The sequence below is a fragment of the Scyliorhinus torazame genome, chromosome 12 (genome assembly GCF_047496885.1).
Source record: "Scyliorhinus torazame isolate Kashiwa2021f chromosome 12, sScyTor2.1, whole genome shotgun sequence".
Taxonomy (NCBI): domain Eukaryota; kingdom Metazoa; phylum Chordata; class Chondrichthyes; order Carcharhiniformes; family Scyliorhinidae; genus Scyliorhinus; species Scyliorhinus torazame.
The window spans coordinates 196,241,373-196,258,829 of NC_092718.1; the positions used below are offsets into that span (position 1 = coordinate 196,241,373).

General features: G+C 49.2%; 1 protein-coding gene across 7 annotated transcripts in view; it reads left to right on the top strand.

Moving 5' to 3' along the window:
- Positions 1 to 17,457, top strand: part of slc6a4a (solute carrier family 6 member 4a) — a 103,020-nt gene that overhangs the window by 50,183 nt on the left and 35,380 nt on the right. For all 7 annotated transcript variants that reach the window (XM_072469613.1, XM_072469610.1, XM_072469614.1 and 4 more), the window contains 2 exons: positions 11,880 to 11,983; positions 17,128 to 17,255. In XM_072469613.1, coding sequence (XP_072325714.1) covers positions 11,880 to 11,983; positions 17,128 to 17,255 — 232 coding nt within the window. The remainder of the gene's footprint in view (positions 1 to 11,879; positions 11,984 to 17,127; positions 17,256 to 17,457) is intronic.

The window sequence follows — 17,457 nt, forward strand, 5'->3', positions numbered from 1 at the left end:
GTGTAAAAAAACCTTGCCTCGTACATCTACTCTAAACCTTGCCCCTCGCACCTTAAACCTATGCCCCCTAGTAATTGACCCCTCTACCCTGGGAAAAAGCCTCTGACTATCCACTCTGTCTATGCCCCTCATAATTTTGTCGACCTCTATCAGGTCGCCCCTCAACCTCCGTCGTTCCAGTGAGAACAAACCGAGTTTTTTCAATCGCTCCTCATAGCTAATGCCCTCCATACCAGGCAACATCCTGGTAAATCTCTTCTGCACACTCTCTAAAGCCTCCACATCCTTCTGGTAGTGTGGCGACCAGAATTGAACACCATACTCCAAGTGGGGCCTAACTAAGGTTCTATACAGCTGCAACATGAGTTGCCAATTCTTATACTCAATGCCCCAGCCAATGAAGGCAAGCATGCCATATGCCTTCTTGACTACCTTCTCCACCTTTGTTGCCCCTCTCAGTGACCTGTGGACCTGTACACCTAGATCTCTCTGACTTTCAATACTCTTGAGGGTTCTACCATTCACTGTATATTCCCTACCTGCATTAGACCTTCCAAAATGCATTACCTCACATATTTGTCCGGATTAAACTCCATCTGCCATCTCTCCGCCCAAGTCTCCAAACGATCTAAATCCTGCTGTATCCTCTGACAGTCCTGATCGCTATCCGCAATTCCACCAACCTTTGTGGCGTCTGCAAACTTCCTAATCAGACCAGTTACATTTTCCTCCAAATCATTTAGATATACTACGAACAGCAAAGGTCCCAGCACTGATCCCTGCGAAACACCACTGGTCACAGCCCTCCAATTAGAAAAGCACCCGTCCATTGCTACTCTCTGCCTTCTATGACCTAGCCAGTTCTGTATCCACCTTGCCAGCTCAACCCTGATCCCGTGTGACTTCACATTTTGAACCAGTCTACCATGAGGGACCTTGTCAAAGGCCTTACTGAAGTCCATATAGACAACATCCACTGCCCTACCTGCATCAATCATCTTTGTGACCTCTTCGAAAAACTCTATCAAGTTAGTAAAAACTCTATCAACTCTATTCACAACGCTTGAGACGTCTCGCGATATTCATCCGAACCCCTCGAGATGGCAGATCAATATATTTAAATGAACGGTGCGGTCCCAGTTAAACATGCATGGGCCAGATTCTTCCAGCACCCGGAAACTAACAGCCCCCCCCAGTGAGGCCTGGACCAGGTACCATTTATACTGGTCCACACCAATGTGGACCAAGCATAACTGCACCTGGTGGGTTTTCCAGGCCATTGGAGACTCCTAGGTGATTGGGGACAGGACAGTGTGGCACCCTGCCTCTCCCTCTGGCACCTTGGCACTGCCAAGGTTGAATAGCAGTGTGGATCTCGCCCAAAAAGCCAGTGGGATGCACCTGCCAAACTTGCCCAAAATGACACTTGGGGCTCAATCCAATGGCTACACTGCGTCCGAAAACCAGCTCGCCGTGGCGCGGTGTGGCCAATATAACCTGAGACCCCACTCCTGGGACCTACACGGCTTGCAATGCCTCATGAGATGCTACATGCTCTTGCGAGATGTTGCGTTGTGGGCGGAATCACTTAAACATTTTTTTTTAAAAATTCCAATTAAGGGGCAATTTAACGTGACCAATCCACTCATCCAACTATTTCCATCGGGCAGGAGATGCAAAAGTTTGAGAACGCGCACAAACAGATTCAAAAACAGCTTCTTCCCTGCTGTTACCAGACTGCTAAACGACCCTCTTATGGACTGACCTGAATGATACTACACTCCTGTATGCTTCGCCCGATGCCGGTGTCTATGTATTTACATTGTGTACCTTGTGTTGCCCTATTACGTATTTTCTTATTAGATTATTTTAATTTCATGCACTAAATGATCTGTTTGAGCTGCTCGCAGAAAAATACTTTTCACTACCTCGGTACACGTGACAATAAACAAATCCAATCCAATCCCTGCACATCTTTGGGTTGTGGGGGTGAGACCCATGCAAACATAGGGAGAATGTGCAAACTCCACATGGCCGGTGATCCAGGGCCGGGATCTAATCCGGGTCTTCGGTGCCGTGAGGCAGCAGTACTAACAATTGCGCCACCGTGACACCCTTGCCGGGATCACTTTTTGGCAAATCGGCACATTACAGCGAGACAATTACATTAATGTGCAGATTCCCAAGGTACCTGAGGCTTTGGGATTCATTCTCTTCGCCTGAGAGACCACAAATGGGGACCAGGCGGAACGGCATTCATGGGGGTCTCCCATGGGATTGGAGGCCCCCAGCAGCATGCTCTTTGGGCAGGGTGGTGCCCTGGTACTGGTGCCATCTGTGCACCTTGGCTGTGCCACCTGGATGCCAGCTGGCCCTACTAAGGTGCCCAGGTGGCATTGCAAATGGGTAGGGATGGTGCTATGGTGGCAGTGCACTGTCAAGGTGCCAAGCTGGCATTTTTTTGCACGTGCATGATCGGGCCAGGGGTGCCCTGTGTGGATGATGGGAGCTGCGGGGGGAGTGGGTGGGTGGGGGGGGGGGGTGGTCAGGGATCGCTTTGTGGGCCTCAGAACTCCCCAGTGTACAAAACGGGCTATGTGCAGCCTTGTTTGCTGAGGCCCCTTGTACAACGCGAGTCACTCGCTATGGGACTTTGTTCCCATTCATTTGAATCGAGCCCTTAGAAATGTTTTGGTTGAATTCTGCCTATTATGTTCCACATGGCATCTTTTTCAAACTATTAGAAAAATAGTCCGGGAATTTAAATGAGGTGTAAGGCTTATTTAAATATTCAGATCTGGATCTCGCCCAGCAAGGGAGAGATCCAGATCGCACCAGGTAGAGCAAGTCGGGCAACTCGTAATCGGCCCGGCACGGTGGCCGATTTGGAGCTCGCGTTCGATTCACCCGTTGCACCCCGATCTGCGCCGGACCCAACACTGGATTCACCCGGTACTCACTTACCACGCCGGGCAGAACTCATCAGGGCACCATTTAGTACTGGTCCATAACAAACGTGGGCCAGTCATGATGGCAACGGGGGGGGGGGGGGGGGTTTCCCAGGCCCTTGGAGACCCCAGGTGGTCGGAGACAGGGCAGGTTAGCACCCTGTCACTTGGACACCCAGACACTGCCTCCTAGGTATCCTGCCCAGGTGGTGGTGCCAGGGTGCCCAGGTGCCAGGTTGCCACTGCTGGGGCGAGGCCTGGGGAATTTGTGACTTTGTCTTGTTGGGGGGGGGGCGTTCCCGGGGGTCTCCCCAAGGCTAGAAGCGGGGGGGGGGGGGGGGGGGGGGGGGGGGGGGGGGAAGATCGGTGCTGCCGGACAAAATGGCATCCCGATCTGCAAAGGGACTTTCCTCACAGTTTGTGAACAGTTGCTAAACTGACTGCTGCAATTCTGACTCAAAACGTGGGAGTAGTCCTAGTCCTGGCACCCAAAATCAGCATGATGTCCCAAGTTCCCAAGTGTATTCCTGAGGTCTTGGGTCAGTTGTCAGGGCGAGAGATATTATTTACGACCTAATTATCACACTGCAGATGCCTGTGTTCTGGATTATGAAGCAAGCAACAGCATTGCCCAGGGAGATTTACAGCTGCAAAGGGCAAAATACCCATTAAAACATTTGCCGATTAGAGGGATATTGAGGCACGTCCTTGCGTGGACAGAGCTGTGGTTTGCACTATGTTTAATTTGTGTCTTGACTTTTTTTCTTGTACTGTACAATGTCACTTTTTCTATATGCCTAAACTGCCTCAATAAAATTGTTTGTAAAAAAAAAAAAAAACATTTACCGATGTAACAATATGTCCAGCTGAGATGGGATAAGCCTTCTGTGTCCCAGTGACCACAGCTGAAACTTCTGGCTAGAATTTTAGTGTTCTGCATTTTGGAAAACGGTGGCCATGCAGATTGGGGAAAAGCTACTGAAAATTCCGTGACCATTAATTTTATGTCTTGGCCTTGAGTCAGAAAGTCAGTGGGTTCCAGCTCAACTCAACTCTCGAGACTTCACCATGAAATCCTGTTAATACAGTGCAGTATGGGGTAGTGCTGCACTGTTAGAGATGCCGCCTTTCAGTTGAAATTCCCAGGTGAATGTAAACAATCCTACAATACTATTCAGGGGAGCTCGCCCAGTATCGTTGGTGCACATTGCTCCCTCGACCAACACCATTCAAAACAAATCTTCGGGCCAAATAGCTCATTGCTATTTTAAGAGGTGGTGTTTTCCTGGTGTTTGAAGGTGAACAGGGTGATCACTTCAGGAAGGGTGTGGCCACACACGGGCAGTCTGTACTCTCCCTTGTGCAAATCTCACTTTCTGTCAAGCAAAGAAGTGCATGGGGGACTTGGTTACCAGGATGAGTTTGTATGTCCTACTGTTAGTTGCTCATTGGTGAGAATGGTTTTAGTGTCTGTAAAAGATGATGCACTTATTGTGGGCATGATTACACAATTATAAGTGGTTTAGCATGTGTTAGTAACCTGGAAATATTGCTGAAAAAAGACACGTTGTCGAAACTTTTCGTCCTGCACTCATCAGGACATCTGCAAGAATACCAAATTGTAAATGGAACGATTTATACAGCAATTTATATTTGTTCCCTTTAAAATTAGCCTTGTGAATGTTCTGATGAGTTCAAGATGAAAACCTTTGACAATACCAATCTATTTTTCGGTAATACTCAAATTCTGTTCAGTTACACAAATAAACGTAGAGATGGTAGCCAGAATTCTCCATCCGTTCATGTCAGTTGGATTCTCCAGTTCCGTTGGAGTTTTGGCTGAGTGCCAAATTCTCTTGTGATTGCTGGCAGCGGTGACGGGGCCAATCCGGATCCGAGAATCACGGCCAGTGAACTTGAATTAGAACATAACGGGTTGTGAAGTTGATTTGAACAAATGTGGTCATTTTCAGAAGGGATGACCATGATGGTTACTGGATTGCTATTTAAAAAAAAAAATCACTTCTTGACGTCCGTTTGGGAAGACGGACTGCCGCCCATATCCAGCCAAGCCCGCTAAAGTCTTCAATCCACACTGTGTGGTTGACTCTGAACATCCTCCAAGCAACTTGAAATGGGCAAAGAGGTTGACTTGTCAACATTGTTTACAACTTGCGACCTTTTTTTTTAAAGGATAAATGGGATAATTACCTTTATTGAAATTAAATACTGTTATATACAGACCTGGGGTTAACTTATACAGCCCCGATTTCTCTTCCTCACCACAAAGATATTTTTTGATTGATCCCTTGTATGTGTGATGGCATATTTCCAAACCCCTCGATTTTGGTGTGATCCAATTTCTATTAATAGCCTCACAGCAGACTTGAGATGGAATAAACTCAGAGGGTTAGTTTATTTGCTAGGTTTTATTGGTCAGAATATGGAATACAGGAATTAGGACATCTTGTTGAAGTTGTACAAGACATTGGCAAGATCACACATGGAATACTGTGTTCAGTTCTGGTCACCCTATTGTAGAAAGGATATTGTTAAATTAGAAAGAGTGCAGAAGAGATTTACGAGGATGCTACCAGGACTTGATAGTCTGAGTTATAAGGAGAGGCTGGATAGGCTGAGACTATTTTCCCTGGAGCATAGGAAGCTTAGGGGTGATCTTATAGAGGTCTATAAAATAATGAGGAGCATAAATAAGGTAGATAGCTGACATTTTTTCCCAAAGGTAGAGGAGTCTAGAACTAAAGGGGAGGTGAGAGGGGACAGATACAAAAGAGTCCAGAGGGGAAATTTCTTCACACAGAGGGTGGTGAGCATCTGGAACGGGCTGCCAGAGGCAGTGGTAGAGGCGGGTACGATTTTGTCTTTTAGAAAGCAGTTAGACAGTTACATGGGCAGAGTGGGTATAGAGGGATATGGGCCAAATGCGGGCAAGTGGGACTAGCTTAGTGATAGAAACTGGGCGACATGGACAAGTTGGGCCAAAGAGCCAGTTTCCATTCTATAAACATCTATAAATTACCGAAGAAATGTGAAATTCTGTAGCACCTTTCATGATCTCGGCTGAGCGCTCCCGCTAACCTCAGACTGTGAACTCTCTCCTCTACCTTCAATACTTTTTAAATTTCTATCAATTTATTTTCATTTCATCCATCGATCCATGTGTCTGTTCCCCCTCCCCACAGACTCACACAAACAATAGCTCCTAGCTTCAGTTCTCCCCAGTTTGGACACCGAGTCATCCAAACTCGAGCCTCGAAACATTAGCTCCCTCCTCTCGCCACAGATGCTGACAGACCTGGTGAGATTGTCCAGCCTTTTCTGTTTTAGTTTCAGATTCCACCATCCGCAACAATTTGCCTTTACCAACGTGATTTCCAGCCTATGAAGTACTTTGCAAGCGTAGAGTTGAGTAGTGCTGGTAAGGCCGTTCCCTGCCTGGTGTAAATGTTTGGGTTGGGTGCGTTGGGTGCCTGCCCATTTGCTCCAGTTGCAAATCAGTTTCTTCAAAGGTTGCTCAGCAGTTTACAGGCCAATCTGACAAGTGCAGGTGGTGGGCTTGGCATCCACTTGGTAGGCAAAGGACCTCAGTTGCTCGATTTTTAACAACGAAAAGCGAGCAAGATTTTACGCCCCCTCCTGCACCCACCCCGCATGCGATGTGTTTTGTGGTGGTGAAAGTGGGCTGCCATTTTCCAGCAGTGGGACCTTCTGGTCCTGCAGCTAGCAATGGGTCTTCCCGTTGTTTGCACCCTAATCCGCCAGGGGACCCACAGCGGGGCCACGTTATTGGCTGGACTGCAATACTGTGCCGGCAGGAGCAGCTGGAAGATTTTGGATAATAGTTGAACGAAACAATGTCGTTTGGAGTTGTAAATCAGCTGGTACGCTGTAAAGTTCTATAATTCGGACCCAAAACTGGGCTTCACTAAGTTGGAACAACATCATTCTTGGGTCCACAGTCAGGGCAGAATTTCTGTCTCTGTCTCTCTTTCTATCTTTCTCGCTCTCTCGCTCCCCCTCTCCATCTGTCAGTGTGTGTCTATCTGTCTCTCCCTGCCTCTCTCTGTCTCTTTTTATCTTTCTCGTGATTGCTCTCTCACTGTGTCTCTCTCTCTCCCCCTCTGTTTGTGTGTCTGTCTATGTGTGTCTCTCTGTCTCTCCCTCTGTGTGTGTGTCTCTCTGTCTCTGTCTCTGTCTCTCTCTCTCTCTCTCACTCTGTCTATGTGTTTGTATGTGTGTCTCTCTGTCTCTCTCTCATGGTGCGGGTGTCTCCCTTTCTGTCTGTCTTTCTCCCTCCCTCTGTGTTTGTGTGTGTCTCCCTCCCTCCCTCCCTCCCTCCCTGTGTGTGCGTGTCTCTCTGTCTGTCTGTCTGTCTCTCTCTCGAAATGCCGAAAAAGGTGGTGCGGCCCCCGCACCGATCCTCTGACTGGTGAGGGGCCAGCAGCTGCGCGGCGTAAAAAGCATGGCCTTCCTGATATAAACGCCTGGAGAATTGCCGGGTCCATGGCCGCGCATGCGTACAGCGACGGCCTGCAGTGGTCGTGCTGTACAACATGGTGCCTGCCGCGCGTGGACCCGACCTGCCAAATATTGCCCCCCCCCCCCTGGACATCCCCATACCACCCCTGGACCAGTCCCCTCAGACCTCACAGAAGCCCCCCCCCAGCCAGCAGCACGGCTCCCGCCCGACACGGTCCGCAGCCGCCACGTCGAGATCATGAAAAGTGAGAGTACACGCGCCCTGCGTGGTCGGGAACTCGGCCCATCAGGGAAGGGCCTTCAGGTAACGTCCTGAGGCCGCCCCAACGCCGTGCAGCGTACTCCTCGATGATGCCGTTGCCCGAAAACAGGCGCTGCCCCCGATTCGAGGGATTCTCTTGCCCGATCGGCGATTGCGATATCGGCTTTGGGCAATGGAAAATCCCGCCCGTTTTTCAGAGGACATTGAAGAAAAATGCTGACTGAGAATTGGGCACAGAATTGGTGATCTCGTTCAGAGAGGATAGAAAGAGAGCTGGTGGTGAAGTCAAAAGATTCATAATGGGATGCTGCCTTGAAGTCTGGATTTAGACTAACTAATTGGTTGCATTAGGAGGTTTGTCCTTGGTATGAAACTAGATGACAAAAATGAAGCTTAATTTGCGGGACTCTCCATCCCAGATCGTGTTCCCCAATAGGACGGAGAATTGGGCGTCGGGACAAAATTGGAATCCAGGCCGGGGGCCAAACCGAATGAGATGCTCCGACCCTCGGAAACGAGGTCCACAACCGCGCGCCAGTGGGAGGGTGTAGATGAATGCAAATAGGTCTTAATGACCGATTTGCATTCGTTCAGCGGAGCCGGCAGCCTCCGTGATTCCCTGGTCCCTGTGGCCAGGAATAATGTGAGTCGGGCAGCACGGTGGCGCAGTGGGTTAGTGCTGCTGCCTCACGGCGCCGAGGTCCCAGGTTCGATTCCAGGTCACTGTCCGTGTGGGGTTTGCACATTCTCCCCGTGTCTGTGCGGGTTTCGCCCCACAACCCAAAGATAGGTGGATTGGCCAAGCTAAATTGCCCCTTAATTGGAAAAAATTAATTGGGTACTCTAAATTTATTTTAAAAAGAAAAAAAAAAGGAATAATGTGAGTCAGTGAATGCGGATCTACCAGCATGGACCTGGTGTGATGGACCCCGCGGTGGGCCAAGGGGACCCGATTGGCTGACCGCGTGTTCCACCACGTTGGTAGAGACCATCTGAGCCCAACTGGGGGCCAACCCCCACCCACATTGCACTACCTGACTCCCTCCCCAGAAGCCCTGTAATAGGGGAGCCCCCTCCCCCACTCCCCAGAAAAGGGACACCCTGTCTGGAATCTACAGGGCAGTGCAGACAGCGGCAGTGAGAAGAATTAAAGCTGTAATACTTGCAGCTCCATGTGTCCATTCCTGGAAGGAGAGCAGCTGCAGCCTGCATCTGGTTCCCACAGATCCATTAGCCGCAAGCCATTCAGAGCTTTCTAGTCGTGGTCTGTGATTGACAGCTTTGATTCCCTTGGGAATTCCTCTTATTCCATACCATGCATAAATTTGCATGGCAAGTAACCCTGAATTGCTTGCCAGTTTGCACTCCCAGGGGAGCGTAAACAGTTTGCAATTCACCTCTGGTGGGAGAACATGGGGCGGGATTCTCCGATTGCCGACGCCGAAATCGCGTTCGGCGATTGGTCGGAGAATCCGTTTTTACACTAAAATCGAGGGTGGCTCTGTTTTTGGATGCTCCGCCCCCTCAAAAACAGCATAATCGCTGAGTACGCCGCATGCCATTGCTATGGCCTCAGGACGTCACCTGAGGCCCTCCCACGATGGGCCGACTTCCCGACGGCGTCGGTCACGTGTTCTCTCAGTTTTCGGGGGCCTCGTGTGCCGGCCGCGGACTGTGTCCAGCGCCTCCACAATCCGGCGTGGGGAGGTGGGGGATGCCGTTCCGCTGGCAGGTGGGGCTTTGGCAGGGACTCTGTGGACTGGTGGAGGGTTGCCCGGGTCATAAGAGAGGTGCAGGGGGGAACTATCTGACAAGCCGGATCCGCGCGCGGCCGACACCATGTTGTACGGCGCAGCCGCCGCCGTGCGCATGTGTGGTGGCCGTCGTGCACATGCGCGGTCACGGACCCGGCCATTCTCCGTCCGTTTCTACAGGTAAAGCCGGCTTTTACGTGGCACGGCTGCTAGCCCCCCACCAGGCGGAGCATTGATGCGGGGGCGCCGCCGACCTTTTGGTTGTAAGGCTTCCTCCAAACATAGCGCAAAATCGGAGAATCCAGCCCATAGTCTTCCCAACAGAGAACCTCGCCCAATGTCTCTCAGCCACAATTGGGAACTAAATTTAGCTATCAAAGATGTTAAAATATAATACCAGAGTATAGATTAAACTGTACTCCATTTACCTCTCTTAACTGCAAAGGTCCAGTGGGAGTACTTGGTTGTGTTGAACAATGTCTCTTTGAAACATTGATAAACCCCACATAGAAATGGGAAAAATGACTCGGTCATTGAACTTTGATTCTGGTTTAACATCTTCAGACCCACTCAATTTGAATTCTATCCTTGTAATTTATTGCCATAGATTAACTACCTTACACAACTTCCCATTCAAACAAACAATTATTGAATTTAACATTCAACTACAATTCTTTCCTACCACATTATGATACTTGCTGTTCAACTCTGGTGTCGTGATTATGTTGCAAAAGTCACAAAAATCTTCTGATGGGTCAATGGCAGAGAGTTATTTTACATGGGGTGTTGCAGGATCGTTACTGCTACAATTGAGATGACAAATATCAGGATGGGGAGATGTTTAAGCAGTTTTCTAAGCATAAACGCGTGCATTAGTGCAGTACCATGACCACCTTGCTAATGTTGCAATAATGATACGCTAACATATTTTAATATTTAAAATGCATAAAATACACATCCCAGTTCAAACTTCACATTGCAGCATATGTACCCCCACCTGGACCAATAATTGACGTGATTTATTCATCATTTACTGGAAATTATGAAAACAGAGAAAAGTGGAAAAGCTCAGCTGGGTTGGAAGCATCGGCAGGGGAGGAGCCAGAGTTAACGTTTCGGTAGGACCAGAGGATCCCACCGATGTCCAATGACGAGCCATCTCTGCCCCCGTAAAATACACCCGGGATGGGGTGGGGGATTAGAAAACCCCAGCTGATACGCTGGAGAAATGAGACTGTGCTGGGCACATGAATGCGGGGGAGTCCGAGTTAAATATATATGCACCCTACAGGGACAGAATGAGCGCCATTAGGGGACACGGTGCCATAATGTTAATGCCATTGAACTGATAATCCAGAGGCCTAGGGACATGGGTTCAAATCCCACCACAGCAGCTGGTGATTTGAAACTGAAACAAAAAGCTAGTCTCTGTAAAACCATCATTTGTTGTGGTTTAAAAAAACACTAGGTTCACTAATGTCCTTTAGGGGAGGAAATCTGCCATCCTTATCTAGTCTGGCCGCCATGTGACTCCAGATCCACAACACTCTGTCCTCTAACAAGCCCTTCAGTTCAAGGGCAATTAGGGATGGGCAACAAGTGCTGGCCTTGAAAGAATAAGGAGAGAAAAATTAGTGAACACAAGAGATTTGCGTGTTGATTTCAATCAGTCTTTTGAAGGGATCATTTGTGTTGAATGCATTGAAGGAGTAGCCAACACCAGCAGAACTGAACAGTTCACTATCAGTAAAATAAATTGTATTTTTTTGAGCCAATTGGTTCGGCCTCAGTTATAACAGTGCATCAGGTTTTCCTCTCCCTACCTGATGGGGGATATTGAGGCTTTGAAAACTATGAAGGAAGAGGGCTACAAAATTAATCACATACCTTGGTTATCCAGATGGCCAGATTTACTGTCCTTTCTTCCTTTGGAGATAAGTTTAAACAAAAATTCACTGATGAAGTTGATGTGGGCATTGTGGGCTAGGCCAGCATTATTTACCTATCTCTAATTGACAAAGGTTTTGAAAATCTAAAGGAAATAGACATGTGTGTGTATATATAACTATCTGTAAATATTGGGGGGATCCCCCCCCCCCCCCCCCCACCACCGTTTTCCAGCAGCGGAGAAGGCTCATCATTGGCCGGTGGTTGGACCTCCCTTTCCAGTCCTGCTGATATCAACGGCGCCGCCAGGGAACCCACCGTTGTGGGGCCGTGGGTTGGGGCGGTGGGGGGGGGGGGTTGGGGCGGTGGTGGGGGGTGGGGGGGGGGGGGGGGCGTCATTGGAGGGAAGGGAAGCTCGCAGCCAAGGGAAGGGCTGGAGAATTCAACCCGTTGCCTGTAATAATGTGCAGAAATAAAGCTGGAAACTTTAACAAGTGTTTTGAAAAGCTCCCGTTCTTCTGTTTCCAGGTGTGGGTGGACGCTGCTGCACAGATTTTCTTCTCCCTTGGCCCGGGATTTGGTGTCCTCTTGGCATTTGCCAGCTACAACAAATTCAACAACAACTGTTACAAGTCAGTCCGATAAACCATGCCTAAATTACTTTTCAGCACGTTATCTTGTTCAGACTTGCAGCTATCGACCAGGTTAATTCCAGTCTTCCAGCTTAGTTGAGGTTTGCCTCCCAGTAGGATTGAGTGTGGCAATGCAGGGACATTTTTTTTTTTTTTAAAAAGCTCGACTTTGAGACTTTGACCCTGTGGTGTTGTCAAAGCTAGTTACAAACAAGTGCCGGGTGCAGTGGGAAGCTCTGCCCCAGTAATTGAATTGAAAAGATCAATACAAGCTTTTTGGATAGGTGCTGAACCAAAGTAGCAAAATTCAAAACAGGAAATCCTGAAAAATGCTCAGCGGTCAGACAGCGTCTTTGGATGGGTAGTCCTTTTACCAAACTGTTGTCATTTATACGTGATGGCATTCCCTTCTCATTAATTGCTCATACTGGAATTATAATATGAACACTAATTGCTTAGGCAAAAAGGGGCAAGTCATCGCTTGAGTCAAAGTGAATCTACAAAGTGTTAAATGACGGCACCCACCCCAGACATTGTAGAAAAACTGATTCCATGTGTAGTATGTACCCGTGCAGTACAGAAGATTTATATCTTTAATCCAATGGTTCATATTGAACAAATGCAGAAAAGGTTTGTCCCCACATAGAATTCCTGCAGTGCAGAAGGTGGCCATTCGACCCATTGAGTCTGCACCGACCCTCCAAAAGCCCACCCCACCCAACCTTTTGGACACTGAGGGGCAATTTAGCATGGCCAATCCACCTAAGCTGCACATCTTTGCACATACGGCCCTGGGCCACAATCTGACCCACTGACCACTATCTGACTCACCTAGCCTCTGTATGTACCCCGTGGACTCACTGTTCAGAGTACAGGAACTTCAATGAAAGATCTGCAAGGTGCTGCTCCTCCAACCACAGGCCAGTTCTCTCCCACGTTTGCTGCTGATCGGCTTACCTGGTGAGCCTGTCAGCATTATATATGATGGAAACAGTCTCTGATTGGAGAAGCAGTCAGCATTGTGGAGATCTCTCTCTCTCTCTCTCTCTCTCACCCTCATGCGCAGCCCCCTAAAAGAGCACAGGGTTCAAGATGGCGAGTGAATTCATGAGGAACAGCATAGCCACAGCAACAATGTCTAACCACCCCCCCCCCCCAAATCCGGGACAGCTGGAGTGTCCAACAGGATGGAGTGGGCGTGTGAATTGGCACCATCCCGAATTACTCCTGGCAGTGAAAGGTCCAAATCTCACGGACATGGGGCGCGATTCTCCACTCCCACGCCGGTTGGGAGAATCGCCTGGGCTGCCGAAATTTCCGGGGACGCCGGACCGACGCCCTCCCGCGATTCTCCCAAGCGGCGGGAACGGGCCGGTCGAGTTTCGCAGGCCGGAGAATCGCCGGAGACACCAAAAATGGCGATTCTCCGGCATCCCCGCTATTCTGAGCCCCGGATGGGCCGTGCGGCCAGGCCAAAACGGCGGGTTCCCCCCAGCGCCGTCCACACCTGGTCGCTACAGTCGTGGGTGGCGCGTGAACGCTGGGGGGGGGGGCGGCCTGTGGGAGGGATCCTGCACCGGGCTTCACCTTGAATGTGGGGTGGCCCGCGATCGGTGCCCACCGATCGTCGGGCCGTCCTCTCTGAAGGAGGACCTCGTTCCTTCCGCGGCCCCGCAAGATCCGTCCGCCATCTTCTTGCGGGGCGGATTTGGACAGGATGGCAACCACGCATGCGTGGGTAGGCGCCGGCCAACCCGTGCATGCGCGGATGACGTCCGTTATGTGGCGCCGGCCGCGTCATCTATTTGGCGCCGCTTTTACGCGGGCGACAAGGCCTGGCGCGGGTAGATGACGCGGCCCCGATACTGGCCCATTGTCAGGGCCTGAATCGTTCGGGACCGGGGCCGTTCCGCGCCGTCGTGAACCTCGACGGCGTTCACGACGGCGCGGCCACTTCGGCGTGGGGGTGGAGAATCCCGCCCAGGGTTTGTGAGTGAGAGTGTGTGAGTATGTACGTGAGTGAGTCTGTATGTATGTGTGTGTATGCCTGTGCGCTATTCTGTGTGTGTGTTTTTAAAATGCATTTACGGGATGTGGGTGTCGCTGGAAAGGCCGGCATTTATTGCCCATCCCTGGTCGCCCTTCAGAAGTTGGTGGTGGGTTGCCTTCTTGAATCCCTGCAGTCCCTGAGGTGCAGGGATACCCACAGTACTGTTATGAAGGGAGATCCAGGACTTTGACACAGAGACAGTGAAGGAACAATGATGTATTTCCACTCAGAATGGTCAGTGACTTGGAGGGAACCTCCAGGTGGTGGTATTGCCAGGTATCTGCTGCCTGTGTCCTTCTAGTTGGTAGTGGTCGTGGGTTTGGAAGTTACTGCCTAAGGAACCTTGGTGAGTTACTGCAGTGCATCTTGTAGTTGGACACATGGCTGCCACTATTTGCCGGTGGTGGAGGGGTTGTATGTTTGTGGAAGAGGGAGCAATCAAGTAGGCTGCTTTGTCCTAGATGATGTTGAGCTTCTTGAGTGTTGTTGGAGCTGCACTCATCCAGGCAAGTGGAGAGTATTCTATTACACTCCTGGTTTGTTCCCTGTAGATGGTGGGTAGGCTTTGGGGGGTCAGGAGGTGAATTACTCGCCGTAGGATTCCTAGCCTTTGACCTGCTCTGGTTGCCATAGTATTAATATGGCTAGTCCAGTTCAGTTTTTGATCCAATGGTAACCCCCCCAAGATGTTGATTGTGGGGGATTCAGCGATGGTAATGCCATTGAATGTCAAGGGGCGATGGTTAGATCCTCTCTTGTCAGAGATGGCCATTGTGTGGCACTTCTGTGGCGCAAATGTAACTTGCCACTTGTCAGCCCAAGCCTGGATATTGTCCAGGTCTTGCTGTATTTGGACATGGACTGCTTCATTATCTGAGGAGTCGCAAATGGTGCTGAACATTGTGCAGTCATCTGCAAACATCCCCACTTCTGACCTTATGGTGGGAGGTCATTGATGAAGCAGCTGAAGATGGTTGGGCTTAGGACCCTGAGGAACTCGTGCAGTGATGTCCTGGAGCTGAGATGATTGACCTCCAACCACTGCAACCATCATCCTTCGTGCCAGGTATGACTCAAACCAGCAGAGCGTTTTCCCCCTGATTCCCATTGATTCCAGTTTAGCTAGGTCTCCTTGATGCCATACTCGATCAAATGCTGCCTTGATGTCAAGGGCAGTCACTCTCACCTCACCTCTGGCATTCAGCTTCTTTGTCCATGTTTGAACCAAGGCTGTAATAAAGTCAGGAGCTGGGTAGTCCTGGTGAAACCTAAGCTGAGCGTCCGTGAGTGAGGCAGTGTGTGCATGTGTGGGTCTGTAGGAGTGTGTGTCTGTGTGTGTGTGTGAGTCCTGTGCATGAAAAAGATAGATGCCTTTCTAAAGAATAAAGGGATTCGGGGATATGGTGTACGGGCCGGAGAGTGGAGCTGAGTCCACAAAGATCAGCCATGATCTCATTAAATGGCGGAGCAGGCTCGAGGGGCCAGATGGCCTACTCCTGTTCCTAGTTCTTATGTTCTTATGTGTGTGCACGTGGTTCCTTGTGAGTGAGTCCAACTCAGCGTTTGTGCAAGTCTGTGTTTGTGCATGTGTGTGAGTCCATCCATGTGGGCATGCGCGAGTCTGTGCATGTGTGGTTCCATGTGTTTGTGCGTGCGAGTCCGTGCATGCACGTGTGTGCATGAGTCCGTGTGAGTCCTCGTGTGTATGCAAGTCCTTGTGTGTGCGCACGAGTCCGTCCGTCCGTGAGTATGACTCCATGTGTGTATGTCTGTGTCCAACTCCGTGCGTGTGTGAGTCTGACTCTGTGTGTGTGTGTTTGTGTGTGTGTGAGCTTGAGTCCATGTGTATGAGTGTGAATCCGTGTGTGAGAGTGTGTCAGTCCAAGTCAGTCCATGTGCGTGTTTTAGTTCGTCTGCTGACTTGAGTGTGAGACCGCGTGAGAGTCTGCCTTAAGTGTGTGGGTGAAAGTGAGAACCCTGATACTGGGAGTGAGCTGGACACACATAGACCCTTCTCCCTCCCCAAAAGCGTATAGACAAAGTAGACTGGGAGAGGAGGAAAATCCTGGCTGAAAGACAACCTGATTCTGACCCCCACTTCCATATGAATTCTGCCGAGACCAGCCCGGTGTATGTGCCATTGGAACCAAACGCAAGGTAGCTAATCTCCAACTCCCCAGTGACCAGCACTTGGGACCGTGTCTGCCCCTCTCTATCTCTGCTTCTTTCTTTTAATAGAAATTTAGACTGCCCAAATTTTGTTTTCCAGTTAAGAGGTATTTAGCGTGGCCAATCCACCTAACCTGCACAGCTTTGGGTTGTAGGGGTGAAACCCACGCAGACACGAGGAGAATATGCAAAGTCCACACAGACAGTGACCCAGGGCTGGGATCGAACCCGGGTCATCAGCGCCATAGGCAGCAGTGCTAACCACTGTGCCGCCGTGCCGCCCCTCTAACTCTGCTTCTTAAGCAAAAAGACAAAAAAGGTTTAATTGGTTAGCTCTGCTGCTTGACATTTTTAACGATCATTTCTGTTCATTGCTCTTTTCAGCAAAAAGTGAGTTTATTGATTAAATTCATGTTTAATGTTGTGATTAAACTTGGTAAAAGTTTCTCAAAGGCCCCTTGATGGAGAAAAAAATTGTAACGTGGCCCCTTGTAGAGATAGGTTAGATAACCGTGCTGCAGGATGAGTAACGTTCTGGTACCTCATGAAATTTCCCTAAAAGTGAATGTAATACAGTGCATGAACATATTGTATTGTTTGCACTTTTAAAAATCACCTCACGCTTTACAACCAGAAGGACCTTTAATAGCCCCAATGGCACTTGCCACCTGCTGTGTTGTGGGTCATTGAATAGAGGTCAAACCACCCCATCTCCCCCATTTTAATGTGTACACTGCATAGCAGACAAGTAAAACGAATGAGGTTGGAATGCAGTAACCAATGCGGTGAGTATTGTATTTCAGGATTCAAATTATTTTCATGACCCGGCTCACAATGTTTGCCGTCAGTAGTTTACGAGAAATTAAAATGTGACCACCTGAACGGAATTCGGGCAATGGACTCTTTCTTGTTTGCTTGTTTTTAGGGATGCCTTGATCATCAGCACTGTGAACTGCCTGACTAGTTTCATGTCTGGTTGTGTTATGTTTACTGTTCTTGGATACATGGCAGAAATGAGGAATGAAGACGTGGGAGATGTAGCCAAAGACACTGGTAGGATGACATTGCGATAATAATGCACAAAACCTCTGGCAGATCTAAAAGTTAATGTCCAGTGACAATGGTGTGTTCTCCCAAATGTATCATTTGAATCATTGCGTAATTATAAGAAATTGTTGGGAATTCTGAGAAAGAAGATAACCCATTGGATAAATCACAAATGTAAATGTATTGTTTTGAGGCGCTGTAAATTCTT